General features: G+C 42.9%; 1 protein-coding gene across 1 annotated transcript in view; it reads right to left on the bottom strand.

Annotated features, from left to right (window-relative positions):
- The window catches only part of PCCB (propionyl-CoA carboxylase subunit beta), a 100,047-nt gene extending 87,977 nt beyond the window's left edge, over window positions 1–12,070 (bottom strand). Inside the window, exons 1-5 of the mRNA XM_065877074.1 lie at window positions 11,817–12,070; window positions 9,051–9,170; window positions 7,989–8,057; window positions 5,218–5,274; window positions 3,037–3,150 (exon numbers count right to left, since the gene is read on the bottom strand). Of these exons, the coding sequence (XP_065733146.1) occupies window positions 3,037–3,150; window positions 5,218–5,274; window positions 7,989–8,057; window positions 9,051–9,170; window positions 11,817–12,002 (546 nt within the window). The 5' untranslated portion in view covers window positions 12,003–12,070. The remainder of the gene's footprint in view (window positions 1–3,036; window positions 3,151–5,217; window positions 5,275–7,988; window positions 8,058–9,050; window positions 9,171–11,816) is intronic.
- Between the last annotated feature and the right edge of the window lie 6,577 nt (window positions 12,071–18,647).

Below are 18,647 nucleotides of genomic sequence, written 5' to 3'. Positions count from 1 at the left end.
TGAGCAAAAGATCTGAACAAACATTTCAGCAAAGAAGATATACAAATGACTACCATGTACGTAAAAAGATACTCAACAGGATTAGTGAGATGGGAAATGCAAATTAAAACCACGGAGAGATACCACTACTTACCACTGAAATGACTATAATGGAAAAGACTGACGATGCTACGTGTCAACAAGAATGGGGAGAACCAGAAACCCCCAATTACACTGCTTGTGGTAATATAAAAGGGTACAGTCACCTTGGGAAAAAATTTGGCAGTTTCTTAAAAAGTTATACATAAACTTATAATGAAGCCGAGAAGGACCCTGTGAGGCCCTCCCAAGTACAAAAGCCTTTCTGTGTCCCCCATTTCTTGTTTGTAGGAAAAAGGTTTTAGCCTCCTAGACCTTCCCTGAGTTCCAAAGGGCAGACTCAAATAGTTACTAATTAGGGGATTGAGGGAATGCAGAAAGAAATAATAGTGCGGCATGGGGCCTGGGCCTGGTTCCTCCTCAGAGGATGTGCATAACAATTCCATACATATCTCTGAGTTCTTCTACAGGAACTCAGGCCCCCTGAGCACAAGCATGTGGACCCCAGACTGGTTGGAACCAGAAGGCTGATGGCTGAGATTCCTGAAACACCACCCTGCTACCTCACCACCAACCAATCAGACACACACACCCTCCTACTACCCTCCCTCACCTTCCCCTTAAAAACTCTTCCCTGAAACCCATGGAGGAGTTCAGGTCTTTGCTTGGCCCTACAATAAACTTTTCTCCGCTCCAATCTCCGACATTTCCATTTGTTTGGCTTCACTGTGCATTGGGCACAAGAACTTGGGTTCAATAATTTGATCCAACAATTTCACTCTTAGGAATCTACTCAAAGGTTATGAAAACATATGTCCACACGATGAGCTATATACAAATGTCCATAGCAGCATTATTTATGATATTCAAAATGTAAAAACTACCCAAATGTCCATCAACTAGTGGATGGATAAACAAAATATGGTATATCTATATAATATTATCCAGCAATAAAAACAAATCACTGATACACAGTACAATATGAATGAACCTCAAAAACATTATTTTAAGTGAAGAGAGATGAAAAAACTGTAGAGGCAGAAAGCTGATCAGTGGCTACCTAGGGCTGGGTAGGAATTGACTGAAAACAGGCAGGAAGGATCTTTTTGGAGTGAAAGATTCTAAATTGCAGACTGTGGTGATGGCTGCACAAGTTTCTTAAAAATCGTTGAAATGTATGCTTATAATGGATGGATTTTATGCTTCGTAAATTATACCTCAATAAAGCTGTTTTTAAAAAATATCAAAAGTCATAGAAGACAAAGAGAAATTGAGGAAATGTTCCAGATTGAAGGAGATTAAAGTTATATGACAACTAAAGGCAGTACGTAATCCTGGACTGGGGCGGGGGGATAACTATAAAGGCCATTATTAGGATCATTTGATGAAATATGAATAAGAATAATACTGATGAATCAATATTAAGTTTCTCAATTACTGTACTCTGTTTATATAAAAATGTCCTTGTTCTTAGAAAATATACAATGAAGGATTTAAGAGATAAAGGAGGCACAATCTCCAATTTACTCTCAAATGTTTCAGAAAAATATACCGTGCAAATATGTGCATACGGAGAGAAAATGATAGAGCAAACAGGTAAAATGTAAACAACTGGTGAATGTGGGTAAAAGACATAAAGGAGTGCCTTTACTCCCCAGTGTGCTACCCCTAGAGCTCAAGTTTAAAGATTAAAAAGTAGGTTTAAGATCTACAAAGTGGCTTCTCAACGTACACAAGTGCTCCCACAACTACCAGAGGTATCGTACACAAAGTAAACACACATTTTTCTGACTGAACACAAAGGGCAGTGGCAGGGAATAAAAACCTTCATAAGCCTGCAGGCCAGGGGATGACAAGAACAGCTGGCCTGATTAGAAACAATGTCTGCCTGTCTCTGTCCTTTCTTTCCTCCCCTCCCTGGAAATGCTGATCTGTCCCTTCTCTCAAGTTTACATCTGGCAGTATCTCTCCCTCACCCCAACCTCTCTTACAATGACTTCCTACTTCAAATAATGTACTTAATTTTTGTGTTTGTTTTCATTTCTTTCTCTTTTAGTCTGTAAGAAAGCAGATATCTGAAATGATGTTCACCAAATGCTTCTGAATGGTGGGATCTTGGGTGATGGTGGGATTTCTTTCTTCTTTGTACTACAGCTTGAACTTTGTATAATGATCTTGTAATGTCTTAACAAAAAAAAAAAACACAGGGGCTTCCCTGGTGGCGCAGTGGTTGAGAGTCCACCTGCCGATGCAGGGGACACGGGTTTGTGCCCCAGTCCGAGAAGATCCCACATGCTGCGGAGCGGCTGGGCCCGTGAGCCATGGCCGCTGAGCCTGCGCGGCCGGAGCCTGTGCTCCTCAGTGGTAGAGGCCACAACAGTGAGAGGCCCGCATACCGCAAAAAAACAAAAAAAAAAAACAAAAAAAAAACACTGCTTTTTTAAAAAACTGTTAATTCTATAGATACATGTATATGTATAACTGAATCACTTTGCTGTGCATCTGAAACTAACATAACGTTGTTCAACTATACTCTGATATAAAATAAAGTTAAAATAATAAAATTCCTAATTTTTAGCAAGTCAGTTCATTTTAATCTTTTATATTCCCTACTCCTTGCTTTTGAAAAAAAATTATTTAAGTGACATTCCCTTCTGAATAATCTTTAATTTTGTTTTCCCCTATAAGTATCAGTGGTCTCTATGAAAGAAAAAGAAAGATAACCCTCCCCACCTTATCAGTTCCCCCGACCAGGGATTGAACTGGGGCCACAGCAGAGTCCTAACCACTAGGCCACCAGGAACCCCCATCTCTCTTGCTTTTCATCCACCCTTCATGCCACCCCAATGACACAGGAAGGAGCTACAGGACACAATGAGGTAAGATAGGGAAGCTCTGACCAGGACACAGCTTAGAGAACTCCCTGTACTCTTCCATTCTCTATTAACGGTTTCTCACCAGAAAGATGTCTGCATAGCCAGCCAAAGACTCTACTCCCTCTTGGATCCGTGCTCCCCCAGAGTCATTCAGTCCAATCACCGGAGCCCCCACTGTCATGGCTTGGTCCATGATCTGAGATAGCAGAAAAATCTTTTGTGAGACAACTGACCCTGTTATGAAAAACAGCATTTACAAAGCAGCATGGTGGTTTTCTGGAAAATGCTCTGAGTGTACTTTTCAAAACAGGAGTCCATAACACTGGCTCCATTCCACATGATGATTGGGTACCTCGTGGAAGACAGAAAATCAGATATTTAAACCGCTAATTGAAGTCCCCCAAGCAGCCAAGAGCCAAAGCACTTCCCATTTGCAGAGGCGAAGACTGTTCATGGCAACCACTTCTAGAGCCTCAGGCCCAGGCTGTAGTATTTTTTCAGCCTGGGACTGAACAAAATAATATTTTGAACTGATAGAATGGCAAAGCAGTATTTTTGTGAAAGTAAATGTGGACCCATCTATTAACTGGAGGCCAGGCCCAGCCCTTTTACTTCTAATAAGACAGATTTTCCTCATGGGTCAGTAGTTGACAGCCTAATGAGCAACATTTCTAACAGTCCTTGAGAATTTACAAAGCACTTTCACTTCCATTATCTCATTTAGTAATCACAACAGAGGCAATAAATTGTGGAGGAAATTAGGAAGGTTTAAAAGTTTAGGGATTGGCCCAAGGTCTCAGGAGTAACACATGACAGGACCACACAGAGAAGCTAGGTATTCCATTACACAGGGAAGCCCTGCCCAGCTACTAAAGATCAACTCTACCTTTATTCCAAAACTCCCCAAATATGATCTACACTTTTATTCACCACCAGAGCATCTCATCTGTAGCAGCATTTTTTAAATGCCATCATTTGCACTGCTTTTTTAGTACCTGGATTCTCTACCTAGACCATGGGTTCTTTACTTGGGATCCTCAGAACCGTAAGAAGCCTGTGAGTAGATTTCAAGGAGTCCATGAACTTGGAAAATTTTATTAACCACAGCAGTATTAGAAATACCTGTGACTTTGTCATTAATAGAAGCCACAGATTTTTTATGCCACATTAAAGTTGCTGCAAATATCTTTTTTTTTTTTTTTTTTTTTTTTTGGCCATACCGCACAGCATGTGGGATCTTAGTTCCCCAACCAGGGATCGAACCCGTGCCCCCTGCAATGGAAGTGTGAAGTCTTAACCTCTGGACTACCAGGAAAGTCCCACTTTCTGGTGGGTCCCACTTTCTGGCAGATATCTTGAAATATCATTTTCAACTCATGCCAACTTTAAAATTATAGCAGTTTATCCACTTCTAAATCTCGATTTAATTCATTAATAAGGAAGCATATATATTACAAATGTGATTTTTAAATTTTCAATCTCTTGTAATCCTACATTTTACTTTATGCATATGTAAAAATGCGGGTCCAGGGACTTCCCCAGCAGTTCAGTGGTTAAGACTTCACCTTCCAATGCAAGGGGTGCAGGTTCAATCCCTGGTCAGGGAGCTGATATCCCACATGTCTCGTGCCAAAAAACCAAAACATAAAACAGAAGCAATATTGTAACAAATTCAATAAAGACTTTAAATTTTAAAAATATATAAAAAATGCGGGTCCGGCTTCACCAGTCTGCCAAAGGGATCCATGCTACAAAAAATGTTAAGACCTCCTGCCCTTTACTGAAGGCACCTTCAGGTCAGCACCACATCCTGCACACCTCTGCCCCACCCCATGTGACTGATGAAAGTATTGAGTTTGTTTTCAATATTAAATACTTACTTTGGGGGCTTCCCTGGTAGTGCAGTGGTTAAGAATCCGCCTGCCAATGCAGGGAACACAGGTTCGAGCCCTGGTCCGGGAAGATCCCACATGCCGCGGAGCAACTAAGCCCGTGTGCCACAGCTACTGAACCTGTGCTCTAGAGACCGTGAGCCACAACTACTGAGCTCGTGTGCTACAACTACTGAAGCCCATGCGCCTAGAGCCCACGCTCCGCAACAAGAGAAGCCACCACAATGAGAAGCCCGTGCACCACAAGGAAGAGTAGTCCCTGCTCACCGCAATTAGAGAAAGCCCGCACACAGCAACGGAGACCCAACGCAGTCAAAAATAAAATAAAATTTTTTTTAAAAAAAGAAAATTTATAAAAAATAAATACTTACTTTGCAGATCTTTTGGGCATGTGCTCCCGACAGGCTGCCTCCAAAAACCGTAAAATCCTAAAAAGAAAACAAATCAAAAAATAATATGGAGTGACTAGCCAGAGATGAAGACCCAATAGGAGGAGGAAATGGAAAATTCATAGATAAAAATTTTTAAAGGATTTTCAGAAGTTTAAAAGATTAGGGGGAAAGTGTGACATAAAGTATTCCATAGAATGAATAGTGAATAAAATGTCTTAAAAGGAGTTCATGTAATGTGAACAGCAAAAGACCTAGTCTTTGTATACAAAAATGACTTGTAGCTCTGAGGGAAGGAAAACTTTTCAGGCAGAATTAACCCCAAAAAATCAGATTCTGTGGAGGTCAATCTGCTGTTTTGATAAAGGAGGTGGAAGAAGTGAATGAGTCCTCACTGCTTCTTCTTGCTTCTGGATTTTCATTACCTTCTGATATAAAAAGCTTCTTGTAGGAATGACCTCCTTCCTAAATCCCCATCAAAAAGATAGTAGGGAATTAAAAACACATTCAGCCCATGAGGACAAAAAAGGAAGAGGAAACAACAGCAGAAGAGAGAGTGAACAAATGAGGGAAGTGAAAGCACAAGAATATCTGACTTGGAGCAAATGGAAGCCTTTACACCTGCCGAGGGAGTAACCACAGGAGGGGACAGCCCAGGAACCACAGAAAGTGCGGTGGAAAGCAGACTGACAGGAAGTCTGTGTTGGGAGCAGTTAGACCCCACAGGGCCTCTTCTTCACCTGGAGAGGAGAAAGGAGGTTTACTCTCTCAAGAAACTTAACCAGAGGGCTTCTGGAGTCACAATCCCCAGCCACAAAAGGCAGCAAAGGCAAGGCTGAAAACAGGTGAGATGCCTAATCTGTACAGTGAATGATGAGCCACAGCTGGCCCCTCCTTCCCCCCACCCCCTTCCCCCAGAACACATCTAAAGCCAATTATCACGCAAAAGACTGCGACTGCTTCTCTGGAAAAACAGAAGCTCCCCGCAGAAAACAATGTCTGCAGATATTAACATTTGGGGGATCACTACAAAAAATCTGACCCATCACTCCTCCCCCTCAGTATCCTTCAGGGCCTACTTCACATGCCCCATTTTCCCTAAAGCTTTCCTGGATCCGGATGTGACCTTCCCTTGTCCTGAGCCCATGGCACTTGCCCAGAACCTCTCACCGACTATCGGTAACTGTAGCCACCCCTGTTCTGTCCCATTCTACCTACAAAATGATTAGCTTCTCCAGGGCAAGAACTGTCTCGGTCATCTCCACCTCCCCCTCACTCCCACCCAAACCCACAGGCATAAGAGGTGCTCGGAAGCATCAATTCAATGAATTTTTGTTATCTCCTTAATAGTTAAGGGAACATTGTGCCCAGAAAGCACAATAGCCTTCTTTGTTCTAGCTATCTTACTAATGGTTCCTTCTATACAATTCTTTGCCTAGCTCTCATAAATTAAAAAAAGAGAGATGATCCCTTCTAGTTAGGCATTTGGCAGACACATTTATAACACAGTTTTAAAATATTTTAAAAGTAATTCATTAGCAAATGAGTACTGTCTAAATAACTCTTAAAATAATGAAGTATAATTATTTTACTCTCAAACCTGGAAAACATTCTAGGTTCCTAAATAAGCTCTATACCTTTAAGATCTGTAAAAAGAAACTAAATATTTAGCATTATATACATATTTCTGTCTCTTAGTGGAGAAAAAAAAATCAAACAAAAAATAGGATACAACATGTTCTTTGTGTTAGTTTTCTACTGCTGCTATAACAAATTACCACAAATTCAGCAGCTTGAAACAACACACATTCATTATCTTACAGTTCTGTAATTTAGAAGTCCTACATGGGTCTCAGTGAGCTAAAATCAAGGTTAGCAGGGCTATGCTCCTTTCTGGAGGCTCCAGAGGAGAATCTGTTGTCTTATATTTTCCAGCTTCTAGAGACTATCTATTTACATTCCTCACCTCATGACCCCCTTCCTCCCTCTTCCAAGCCAGAAACAGGCAGACCAAGTCCTTCTCACATAGCATTATTCTGACCTCCCCTTCTGCCTCTCTCCCACTTTTAAGGGCCCTTGTGATTACACTGGGCCCACCTGGATAACGCAAGCTATTCTATTTTAAGGTCAACTGATTAGTAACATTAATTCCATCTGCAAGCTTAATTCCCCTTTGGCAGGTAAAATTACATATTCACGGGTTTCAGGGATTAGGATTTGGATATATTTGCAGGCCATTATTCTGCCTACTACATTCTCCTATGGTGTCCGTGTGAAGAAACTGTATGTCTTGATGCAGCCTAACAAAAATTGTTTGAACTCTTTCACGAAAGCCTAAAACTCAAGCGGCCTGTGGCTCTGAGAGTCAAATCCCCTCTGCCCAAGCTGCATCCGTTGCACTCCCTCAGGTCCACACAATCTGCCCAGGACACAGCTGCCCTCCCAGCATGCACCCAACCTGCCAAAAGGACTCTCACTCACTTGGATAAACTCCTGGTTCCTGGGACTTCTTAGATGACTACTGCCCTGTGATCCTCCCCCACACCGACTAGGGAGTCTTTCTCCCTAATTAAAAACACCCTATTACATTATAATAGTGTAATACTCTGGACATATGCACTAAGAAACAAAGTAATTCCCTCACCTGCCCCAACTACAGGCAAGTTTTCATTCCCCAGGACTGTTTTCTTCTCACATATTTTGTTCCTGGCTCTGCCCTCAAGGAAACCTCAGCCAATTAGAATATGAAATACCTGACTGAAGACATAAACCAATCTTCCATTGATTCGTCCCCGTCCAGTGACCACACTGTCTCCAGGAAACTACCAGAAAAATAGAAAAATGAAAGTTAAAAAAACCAAATACTTCTCTTAAATAATTTCGCAGTTATGCCCCAAGGAAAGACTCCCCCTAAAAAAAACCACACCCCAAATTCCTTAAAATTCAATATGAATAAAGAACATGAAGGAATCCCCGCTTCCCCCCTCAGCTCTGCAACAGCAAGCACTGGGCTACTGCTTCATCAACAGAACACTGTAGTCTTGGGCCTCAGTGGGCCTCAGCAGAATAATCAGGGGACCCCCTAGGGATGCCACTACTGAACCCTCACAGGAGGAAGGAGAATACATAACAAAACATGGCAACTTCTACAGAGCCACACATCCCACCCCCAAACCTTAAAAAGGCAAACCTATCATTTTGCTTGGAATTCTGACAGTCACTGTGTGGCCCATAATGGCTCAAATGGAGCCAGCGAGTTTAGTGCCAAGGTTACAAATCTTTGATCATAGTCTTGAAAATAAATGGACCAAAAGAGAGTCCAAAGAACTCTGTGCACCATGGAGAACACCCAACTGAAGGAACAAGTGTTGGTAACTCTGACCTCCAAAACTCCAAGGCATAAACTTAAAGTATGTCAAAAGAGGTGACTGGTTAGCCTTTAGGGGTTCCTGGTGCCTAGGCAGACCAGAACACAATCCAAAAAAATTCCCAACTCTCCTTCTAAGTTTGTCATTCTATACCAGCAAGAACTGTGAACCCACACCGGAGCCCTGGGAGCTGGGCCAGAGTCACCCTGCACAAGGTATGAGTAGTGCACCCACATTCCTTCATCTGTAGACAAAGGTGAGTGGGGAACCTGGAAGCCCCAGCAGTGCTTCTCAAGAGGCACTTCTGCAATTCCAGGGCCTCACACTTGAAAATGTTTCAATGCATCCTGAATCCTGAAAGGACTTCATTAATCTAGTGTGTCGAACAGCAGGGCCACAGCTGGTAAGTGAAACCTGGAAGCCTGCACCACCACTGTGAACAGATACCTTATTCTTATCAGCAGCCATTCCAAAATCTGCACATCTGTGTTCCACAAACATGTCGCTCTCAACAAAACTGCCAGGGTCCAGCAAGAGACTGATCCGCTCTCTGGCCGTTAGCTTTCCCTAAAATGCAACAAAAATCGCTCAGTGATGTCATCATAGACAAAAGTCAGTAAGCAAGGAGTGCTCATGGGAGGGCCAGGAGGGCTAGTTTTTGCCTTCACCCTATGTGAAAGCCTCTATTCCATAAACCTGCCCAAGAGAAAGGTGTTATCAGTAGAATTCAGCCAGTAAGGAAATCAGGGCAGATCGGCTGTTCCAGGAGCCACTAACTGTGGAAGCAAATTAAGGGAGTAGGAAGGAAAGGCAGAGAGGAGAAGTGGGGGTAAGGAGAGCCTGACCCTGGAACAAGATAACGAGTTCTACAAACATTTACTGGAGACCCAAGGAGCAGTAAAAAGGAGAATGGAGAAGCAGGAGATAGAAAACTAAAGCAGGCTTCGCGAAGGGTCTGAGGCTACACTCCTAGGTTCACAAGCTTCTTCTAAGGAGCCCCACAGAAGCTCACCTCACTAGGGTCCAGCCCCAAGGACACTTCTCCTGCCGCCTCCAGGGTCCTCTCCTACATTGGGGGCCCTGCTTAGGGACCCTACCCCTGACAGTGACTGTGATACACAGACAACCCCACAGCAGAGAGTGGCTTAGTATTAAAAGAGTGGGACAGAGAGTGCTAAAGAGCTCACTTGAGAGGAGTTAAAAAATGGTTCTTGGAGAGGGTGACGTTGGAGACCTCAACCTGTCAAGAGCCTCCATTGTTTGGGCTCCCAAGCCCTTAGACCAAGACCAATAACGGGGCCCATTGTCTATCCCCGACCCCTGTTAAAAAAAAAAACAAACCCTCTAACTAGCTATATTTTCCCCTTAAGAAGGAAGCCAAAGCCAGTGAGGTGGTATTAAAACAAAAAGGTAATCCTCTACACTACTGTGTAAAATAAAATGTTTTCAAGAAAGCAATTTGGTGGGCTTCCCTGGTGGCACAGTGGTTGAGAGTCTGCCTGCCGATGCAAGAGACGCAGGTTCGTGCCCCAGTTTGGGAAGATCCCACATGCCGCAGAGCGGCTGGGCCCATGAGCCATGGACGCTGAGCCTGCGCACAACAGTGAGAGGCCCGCGTACCACAAAAAAAAAAAAAAAAGAAAGAAAGCAATTTGGCAATATATATCAGTGTTAAAAATGTTTGTATCTTTTGACCCAGTAATTCCATTTCTGGGAATCTATCCTGGGGAAGTAGTCCAAATATTGTGTAAAAGGGTATGGGGTAGGAGATTTAAACCAAGTAAGCCTCCTGACTAAGTCAGCCTTGGCAAAAGAAAAACAGTTTCTGGAGGCTGCATCTAAATCCAGTAAGATCCGCCTGGAAATGGGTGGGATGTTCTTCCAGGGAGAGATTGAGCCATGGGCCCCAACAGAAAGAGTGCAGGGTGCACTGACAGGCCTTTCCAGAGGATAATCTAAAGTTTCCTCACAGAACTTCCCTGAAGGTCCAGTGGTTAAGAATCCCCGCTTCCACTGCAGGGGGCACCCGTTCAATTCCTGGTTGGGAAACTAAGATCCCGCATGCCGCTCAATGCAGCCAAAAAATAATAATAATAAAGCTCCCTCAACCCAGACACTGCCACCCCAGGGACCTCAGGGAAGGGAGGAAAAGCACTCCGGGCACAACACACTCTCAACCAAATTTACATCTCACTCCCAAATGGCAAAAAGGAACTGTCACACTCAGGCTCTTGTCAAATGGGCATTTACAACATCTAAATTAACACTCAAATTAGAGTTAATAAAGGGCCAGTGCAAATGTCCTCACTAAAGACCCCACTACCCCCACGTCTGTAAATTTATGCCTCAGTATCCTTCACCTCTAAAAATTTCACTTTTGCATCTTCCAGGTTGGTTATTTAACCCATCCAGCACATCAGGCCAGACTCACACGTGTCCGGGACGCACTGAGCGAGCCTCGTTTCAAGTCCCAAGTCACCGATCTGGGCCTCGCAGTACCCCGGGCAGTGGGTGGCAGTGCCTCAGCTGCTCACTCCAGCCAAACTCTCAGAGTAACCTGAGCAACCCCAGGAAAAAACACCTGCTTCCGAAGGTGTCTTTCCTACCCAGCAAGCACGCTGATATCCTAAAGGAGGTTCGGCTGGCATTCGGGGGGCAGAGTTTCCACAAGTTCCCTGCGCACACCACACAGCCACCCCAGGTGAATGTGAGTTTGCCCATGTAACTTCCCCTGCCAAACGCCTTGATTTTCCTGCTTCCATAATGGAGCAAGAACCTACCACCACTCTTTCATGGGGCATGAGAAGAACAAGTTTTTTTTTTAATTAAGTGCCTATCATTGCTTCACTATCTTATTCCAGTAACATTACAAGGGGAGAATTATTACCATCTTCTATTTAGAATAAATTGACTCCAAAGGGGTAACTTGTCCAAAAGTTCATAGCTATTAACTGGTAAGCCGCTGGAGCCCAGCCAGACCCGTCTAAAATTCCAAAGGGAAAGTAGACAGTGACAAAGCACAACGGTGCTTGTCCTGATTTTACCTGCCCCAGTGAAAGGCAACAGGTTCACAAGGTGAACATCCTCGGCTCCGCCCCGCCCCTCGCGGCATCGCGCGGATTGGCTGGGAGGCCCCGTACGCCGCGAGCCGCTCACGCTGTGATAGGTCGCGACCGCCGGAAGCGGTCTGGCCTCGGCCCCTTTAGGACTCACTCGCTTATGCTGCGCGTCGATGCGGCGCTGCCCTCCTCCCAGTAGTGCGGCTTGACGCTTGTTCTCGATGCGCTCATTAACAGAGACAGGCTGGGTACACACGCTGCGCACCGCGGCCCGGAGACTTCTCACTACAGCACTGAGCCTGATTCCGGGTGCCGCCATGCGCATAGCCGCCGCCGCCATTTTTGCTTTACCAGCGCGTCTGAGTGCGCATGTGCATCGTGTGCACACCGCGGGGTCTGCGCCTGCGCAGCGTCGGCGGCGTGTAGGGAGCCTGTGGGCTGGAATGCGGAGCGCGTTTAGCAGAAAGGCACGAGAGCTCGAGACCCGGGGCTGCGCCAGGGCGTCACCCTGAGTCGTGTGGGACTGGTCAACCGATTTTGTGCCCGCCAGGCTGCACAGAAGAGCGACTTAGCCCTCGCTTTTCTCTGGCTATCTAGACCCCTGGTTTTGTCCTCTCATTTTCTTTAGAAAATAAAGTTAACCAGCGTTTGTTGAACACTGTTCCAAGTGTTGCTTTAAGCATTTACCTGCATTAGCTTACTATCCTGATTTCACAGATGTAGCAAATGAAGCACAGAGAGGTAGAGTGATTTGATCAGCCAAGACTAGAGATGTAGTGGAACCAGGATTCAAACACAGACGTATTATGTACCACTTACTGAGCACCAGGCTTCAGCATCACCTGAAAGCGAGATGGAAATGCAAACTTTCAAATTCTCAGGCTCCATCCAAGACCTACTGAATCAGAAATTCTGGGGATGTTGCCAGCAATCTGTTTCAACAGATGGCCTGTAGGTGATTTTGATGCTTTCTCGAGTTTGAGAACCACTGCTCTAGGGATTTAGAACTGAATTGTTCGGAGCTTGTCCATCTGTTTCCCCAGCTAATAGTCAGCTCTTCAAAGCAAAGAACAAGGTGTATATTTCACATTCTTAGCTACAGTAAACTGCTAAAGTTGATCATTAACCCCGCCGAGCTCCAGCTCACAGCCAGGGCCTTCGTAAAGTCCAAACTCTGGCCTGAGACTTCAGCGTTAATAGAACTCAATTTAGCAAACATTTTTGAGCAGCTGCTATGTGCCAAGAACTAACCACTAGTACTTATTACTTTCCTGGAGTAGGAATTGTTCACCTACATATGCAGTGAAGCTGAGGGTCTAAGGCTTGAAGGCATATGGCTGGACAAAGCCCACCTGCATCTCTCTGACTCCGTAGTAGATGCTCTTGGCCCTGCATCTGGGTCCCTGCGTTAAGGACCTTTCCAATCTAGAGAGGTAGACAAAGGACCAGCCTGGTAGCACAGTGGAGAATTTAGGCAAGGCTGGGTGTGTAAAGGAAAGTTATCTCTGAGAAGGTAGCTGCATGCCAGGAATAATGGCCTGTTCAGATTCACACACATGGTTGAGTTCCCAGCTTTTGGGATAATGGTGGTACATGAGCCTGAAAAGCAGGGATGTAGTTACAGTGTGAAGAATTTTGCTATATTCAGCATTGGGACTTGATTCGGGTTGGGGCATTGGAACTCCTTTGTCCTAAGATGCTTTGCAGATCCCTCTCCTGTGGCACATCTCACATGGTGTTAACATTGTTTAGAACTCTTCCCAACTAAATTCCCAAGCCAGAGGGCAGGGACTGTGGCAGCTTGCTCACCACTGTGGCCCTTGCACCTGGAACAAGGCTCAACACACAGGAGGCCTTCAGAATGTATTTGTGGAATTGAACTGAGCTAGCAAATAGACAATAGCATGTTTTCTCCTATGCCTATTCATCTTTCCAGGCTCTACTCAGGTATTTCCTCAAGGCAGTCTACACTGATCCTCCCTCTACCTGGGTTAGGGAAACTATCGGTCCCTCGGGAAGCAAGGAAGATTTTGTTGTTATTTAACTTTGAGTAACCAGCATTTAGCAGAAAGCCCAGCACAGAAGGGATCCAGAGACAACTGTTAGACTGAACCTAAGTGCTCCCTCCAGGTAGTTCTCTTTCCCTCCCCTTCTTTCTCCTCCCAGTCTTCTTTTTTGCTGTACTAGTGCCCGACCCATGGGTGCTCAATACAGAATTCTAAAGATCTATCATGTTATTTCTCCTACTTCAGATGCAAGACCCAGCCTAGGGTGGGTGGGAGGAGGAGTAAAAAGGGAGAATGTATTTACCCAACAATTGCCCTTTGGAATCCTTGCATGCTTTGGCCTATTTTCCTGTCCCTAGTGCCCCTTCATTGAATTCCTATGTCTGAGTTATTTCTACACTTCAAGACAGGAGTCACCCTGATCTGGCCATCCTATTCTTGTCAATGACCACTGTCAGCAAAAATGGGTGAAATAGAAGGAAGGAGTAAATTTGGAAGAGGTGCCATATTTGGGAGAATGTGTTAGTCTGAATCTTCAGAGAAGCAGCTGCCTAGAGGGGAATTAAACACGTAAGAAATCAGTTAGGGGACCACCTGTGAGAGAAAATGGAGCAAAATCTGGGAGAGGCTGGAAGAACTATCAGTCAGGTTCAATCCAACTCTGAACCCCCGTCAAAGAGAAAGAGAAGGAGGAAGGGTGACTAGGAGCTTTTTAGACTACTATGCAGTTTTAAGGAAACTTCAGCAAGGCTGTTAAGTCCTGGAGCCAAAATATTTCTGCCCCTGATTGGATGGGAGCAGCCTGGGAGAGGCGTGGCCTCAGTGCAAATTCAGCAGTTAATTTCAGAATAAGGGCCAGAGCTCTCTGTCAATTAGGTGTAGTGCAGTACCGGTGTCTTCTCACCTTACTGAGGTTTGCGTGGTAGGAGTAAAGAGTGTTGGAGGAAATTTTGGAGAGCAGCTACCCTCCACGTGGGGAGAGAGGATTTTTTAAGTGTTTCTTGTGCATTATGAATGCACTTCACCCTTAGTGTTTTATTTTAAAAATTGAAGGAAAAAAAAGAAGTATTTTAAATTCACATTATTTCCCCTGAACTGTGTTTCTTTGGCTACTAAGATTGGGTTACAAGAGACCTGGCTTAAATTCCAGTTAAAATGGTTATCAAGATGTGGAACCTGGTTTTCCCCAGATCACACACATTTTTCACACCATCTTGGAAAATCTTTGTCTTTTCTGGCTCCTTGGGCTCTGTGAGAAATGAACAGAACTGCCCTATCCTTTTTTCCAGAGGCAATTCCAGACATCCCTTCCACCCTTGCTGAGCTGCTCTTGCTTTGAATTTTTTTTTTTTTTTTTTTTTTTTGGCTGCATCAGGTCCTAGTTGCAGTGTGCAGGCTTCTCTCTAGTTGTGGTGCATGGGCTCCAGAGCACATGGGCTCTGTAGTTGCGGCACGCGGTTTCTCTAGTTGTGTGTGGGCTCAGTAGTTGTGGTGCATGGGCTTAGTTGCCCTGTGGCATGTGGGATCTTTGTTCCCTGACCAGGGATTGAACCCACGTCCCCTGCATTGGAAGGTGGATTCTTAACCACTGGACCACCAGGGAAGTCCCCCTTTGAAGTTTTTGCCCTCTGTTGGTACCACCTTTCAGCATCCCCTGACCTCCACAACACACCCTCCTCTCCCTTCTCTCATGATGTCTGTGTCGGGCTCACTTTTTCCCTCTTTCCTGCTGTATTAGTCAGGGTTAGGGTTCTCCAAAGAAACAGAACTTTTAGGTGATAAATGATAGATAGATAAAGAGGTTTATTATAAGAATGGCTCAAAACAACAATGAGGTACCACCTCACACCAGTCAGAATGGCCATCATTAAAAGTCTACAAATAACAAATGCTGGAAATGGTGTGGAGAAAAAGGAACCCTCTTACACTGTTGATGGGAATGTGAGTTAGTGCAGCCACTATGGAGAACAGTTAGGAGGTTCCTCAAAAAACTAAAAATAGAGTTGCCATGTGATCCAACAATCCCACTCCTGGGCATATACCCAGACAAAACTATAATATGAAAAGATACATGCACCCCTATGTTCATAGCAGCACTATTCACAATAGCCAAGACATGGAAACAACCTAAATGTTTCGTGACAGATGAATGGATAAAGAAGATGTGGTGTATATATACACAATGGAATATTACTCAGCCATTAAAAAGAATGACATAATGTAATTTGCAGCAACAAGGATGGACCTAGAGATTATCATACTAAATGATGTTAAGTCAGAAAGAGAAAGACAAATACCATATGATATCACTTATATGTGGAATCTAGAATATGACACAAATGAACATATCTATGAAACAAAAACAGACTCACAAATATAGAGAACAGACTTGTGTTTGCCAAGGGTATGGGTAGTGGAAGGAAGGATTAGGAGTTTGAGATTAGCAAATGCAAACTATTATATATAGAATGGATAAACAACAAGGTCCTGCTGTATAGCACAGGGAACTATCAATATATTCAATATCCTGTGATAAACCATAATGGAAAAGAATATGAAAAACAATACATATATGTATAACTGAGTCACTTTAGTGTACAGCAGAAATTAAACATGACATTGTAAATCTACTACAATAAAATTAATTTTAAAAAAATAATTGGCTCATGTGGTTATGGAGGAGGAGAAGTCCCACTATCTACTGTCTGCAAGATGGACCAGAGCAATTAGGCAAGAAAAAAAAAAAGGCATCCAAATTAGAAAGGAAGTAAAGCTGTCACTATTTGCAAATAAAATATTATATATGGAAAACACTAAAGACTCAACCAGAAAAACATTAGAGCTAATAAATGAATTCAGCAAAGTTGCAAGGTACAAAATCAATGTGCAAAAATGTGTTGCATTTCTTTAAACTAATAACAAATTATCAGAAAGAAAAATTAAGATAACAACCCATTTACAATTGCATTAAAAAAATAAAATACCTGGAAATAGGATTTCCCTGGTGGTCCAGTGTTTAAGACTCTGTGCTTCTACTGCAGGGGGCATGAGTTCGATCCCAGGTCAGGGAAGATCCCACATGCTGCGTGCTGCAGCCAATAAATAAATACGTACATACATACATAGATACCTGGGAATAAATTTAACCAAGGAGGTAAAAGACCTGTACATTGAAAATGATAAGATATTAATGAAAGAAACTGAAGAAGACATAAATTAATGGTAAGATATTCCACACTCATAGATTGAAAGAATTAATGTTGTTAAAATATTCATACTACCCAAAGCAGTCTATAGATTCAACACAATCCCTATCAAAATTCCAATGACATTTTTCACAGAAATAGAACAAACAATCCTAAAATTTGCATGGAACCACAAAAGACCCCAGTAGCCAAAGCAATATTGAGAAAAAAGAGCAAAGCTGGAGTCATTGTGCTCCTGATTTCAAACTTTATTAAAAAGCTATAGTAATCAAAACAGTATAGTATTGACATAAAAACAAACGTGTAGACCAATGGAACAGAATCAAGAGCCAACAAATAAACCCCATATATGTGATCAATTAATTTATAATAAAGGAACCAAGCATATGCAATGGGGAAAGAACAGCCTTTTCAATAAACAGTGCTGGGAAAACTGTATATCCACATGCAAAAGAATGAAACTAGACCATTACCTTACACCACAGACAAAAATTAACTCAAAAAGGATTCAAGACTTCACTGTAAGAACTGAAACCACAATACTTCTAAAAGAAAACATAGGCAGTAAGCTCCTTGACATTGGTCTTGGCAATGATTTTTTGGATTTGACACCAAATACAAAGGCAACTAAAGCAAAAATAAACAGGTGGGGCTACATCAGACTAAAAAGCTTCTGCACAGAAAAAGAAACAATCAACAAAATGAAAAGGCAACCAACCAAATGAGAGAAAATATTTGCAAATCATATATCTGATAAGGGGTTAACATCCAAAATATAGAGAGAGGGACTTCCCTGGTGGCACAGTGGTTAAGAATCCACCTGCCAATACAGGGGACACGGGTTTGATCCCTGTTCCGGGAAGATCTCACATGCTGCAGAACAACTAAGCTCTTGAGCCAAAATTACTGAGCCTGCGCTCTAGAGCCTGTGAGCCACAACTGCTGAAGCCCACGCACCTAGAGCCTGTGCTTCGCAACAAGAGAAACCACTGCAATGAGAAGCCCACGCACTGCAACAAAGAGTAGCTCCTGCTTGCCACAGCTAGAGAAAGCCCGTGCACAACAACAAAGACTTAATGCATCCAAAAATAAATAAATAATTTTTTTAAAAATGGAGGAGTCAGCATTTTCAATGAATATTAAAGGTGGATGGAATTTTTAAACAATAAAATAACATGAATATTTTAAAAAATAGAAAGCGAGAACTCATAACTCAACAGCAAAATAATAATAATAATCTGATTAAAAATTGGACAGAGGATCTGAATAGACATTTTTCCAAAGAAAACAGACAGATGATTAATGGGTACATGGAAAGATGCTCAACGTCACTAATCATCAGGGAAATGCAAATCAAAACCACAATGAGGTTTTAGCCTCACACCTGTTAGAATGGCTATTACCAAATAGTTAAGAAATAACAAGTGTTAGTGAAGATGTGGAGAAAAGGGAACACTTGTGCACTCTTGGTAGGAATGTAAATTGATACAGCCACTATGGAAAACAGTATGAAGGTTCCTCAAAAAACTAAAAATAGAACTGCCACTTGATCTAGCAATTCCACTTCTGGGTATTTATCCAAAGAAAATGGAAACACTAATTTGAAAAGGTATATGTACCACCATGTTCAATGAAGCATTATTTACAATAGCCAAACTAGCTTAGGCAGATGGAAACTGCCTAAGTGTCCACCAATCGGTAAATGGATAAATAAAATATTATATTATATATGTATATTATATATATATATATACAAATATTATTCAGGCATGA

This window comes from Phocoena phocoena, chromosome 4, assembly GCF_963924675.1.
Source record: "Phocoena phocoena chromosome 4, mPhoPho1.1, whole genome shotgun sequence".
Taxonomy (NCBI): Eukaryota; Metazoa; Chordata; class Mammalia; order Artiodactyla; family Phocoenidae; genus Phocoena; species Phocoena phocoena.
Note: the sequence above shows the minus strand (reverse complement) of the source record. Positions and strands in the feature narration are given on the sequence as shown.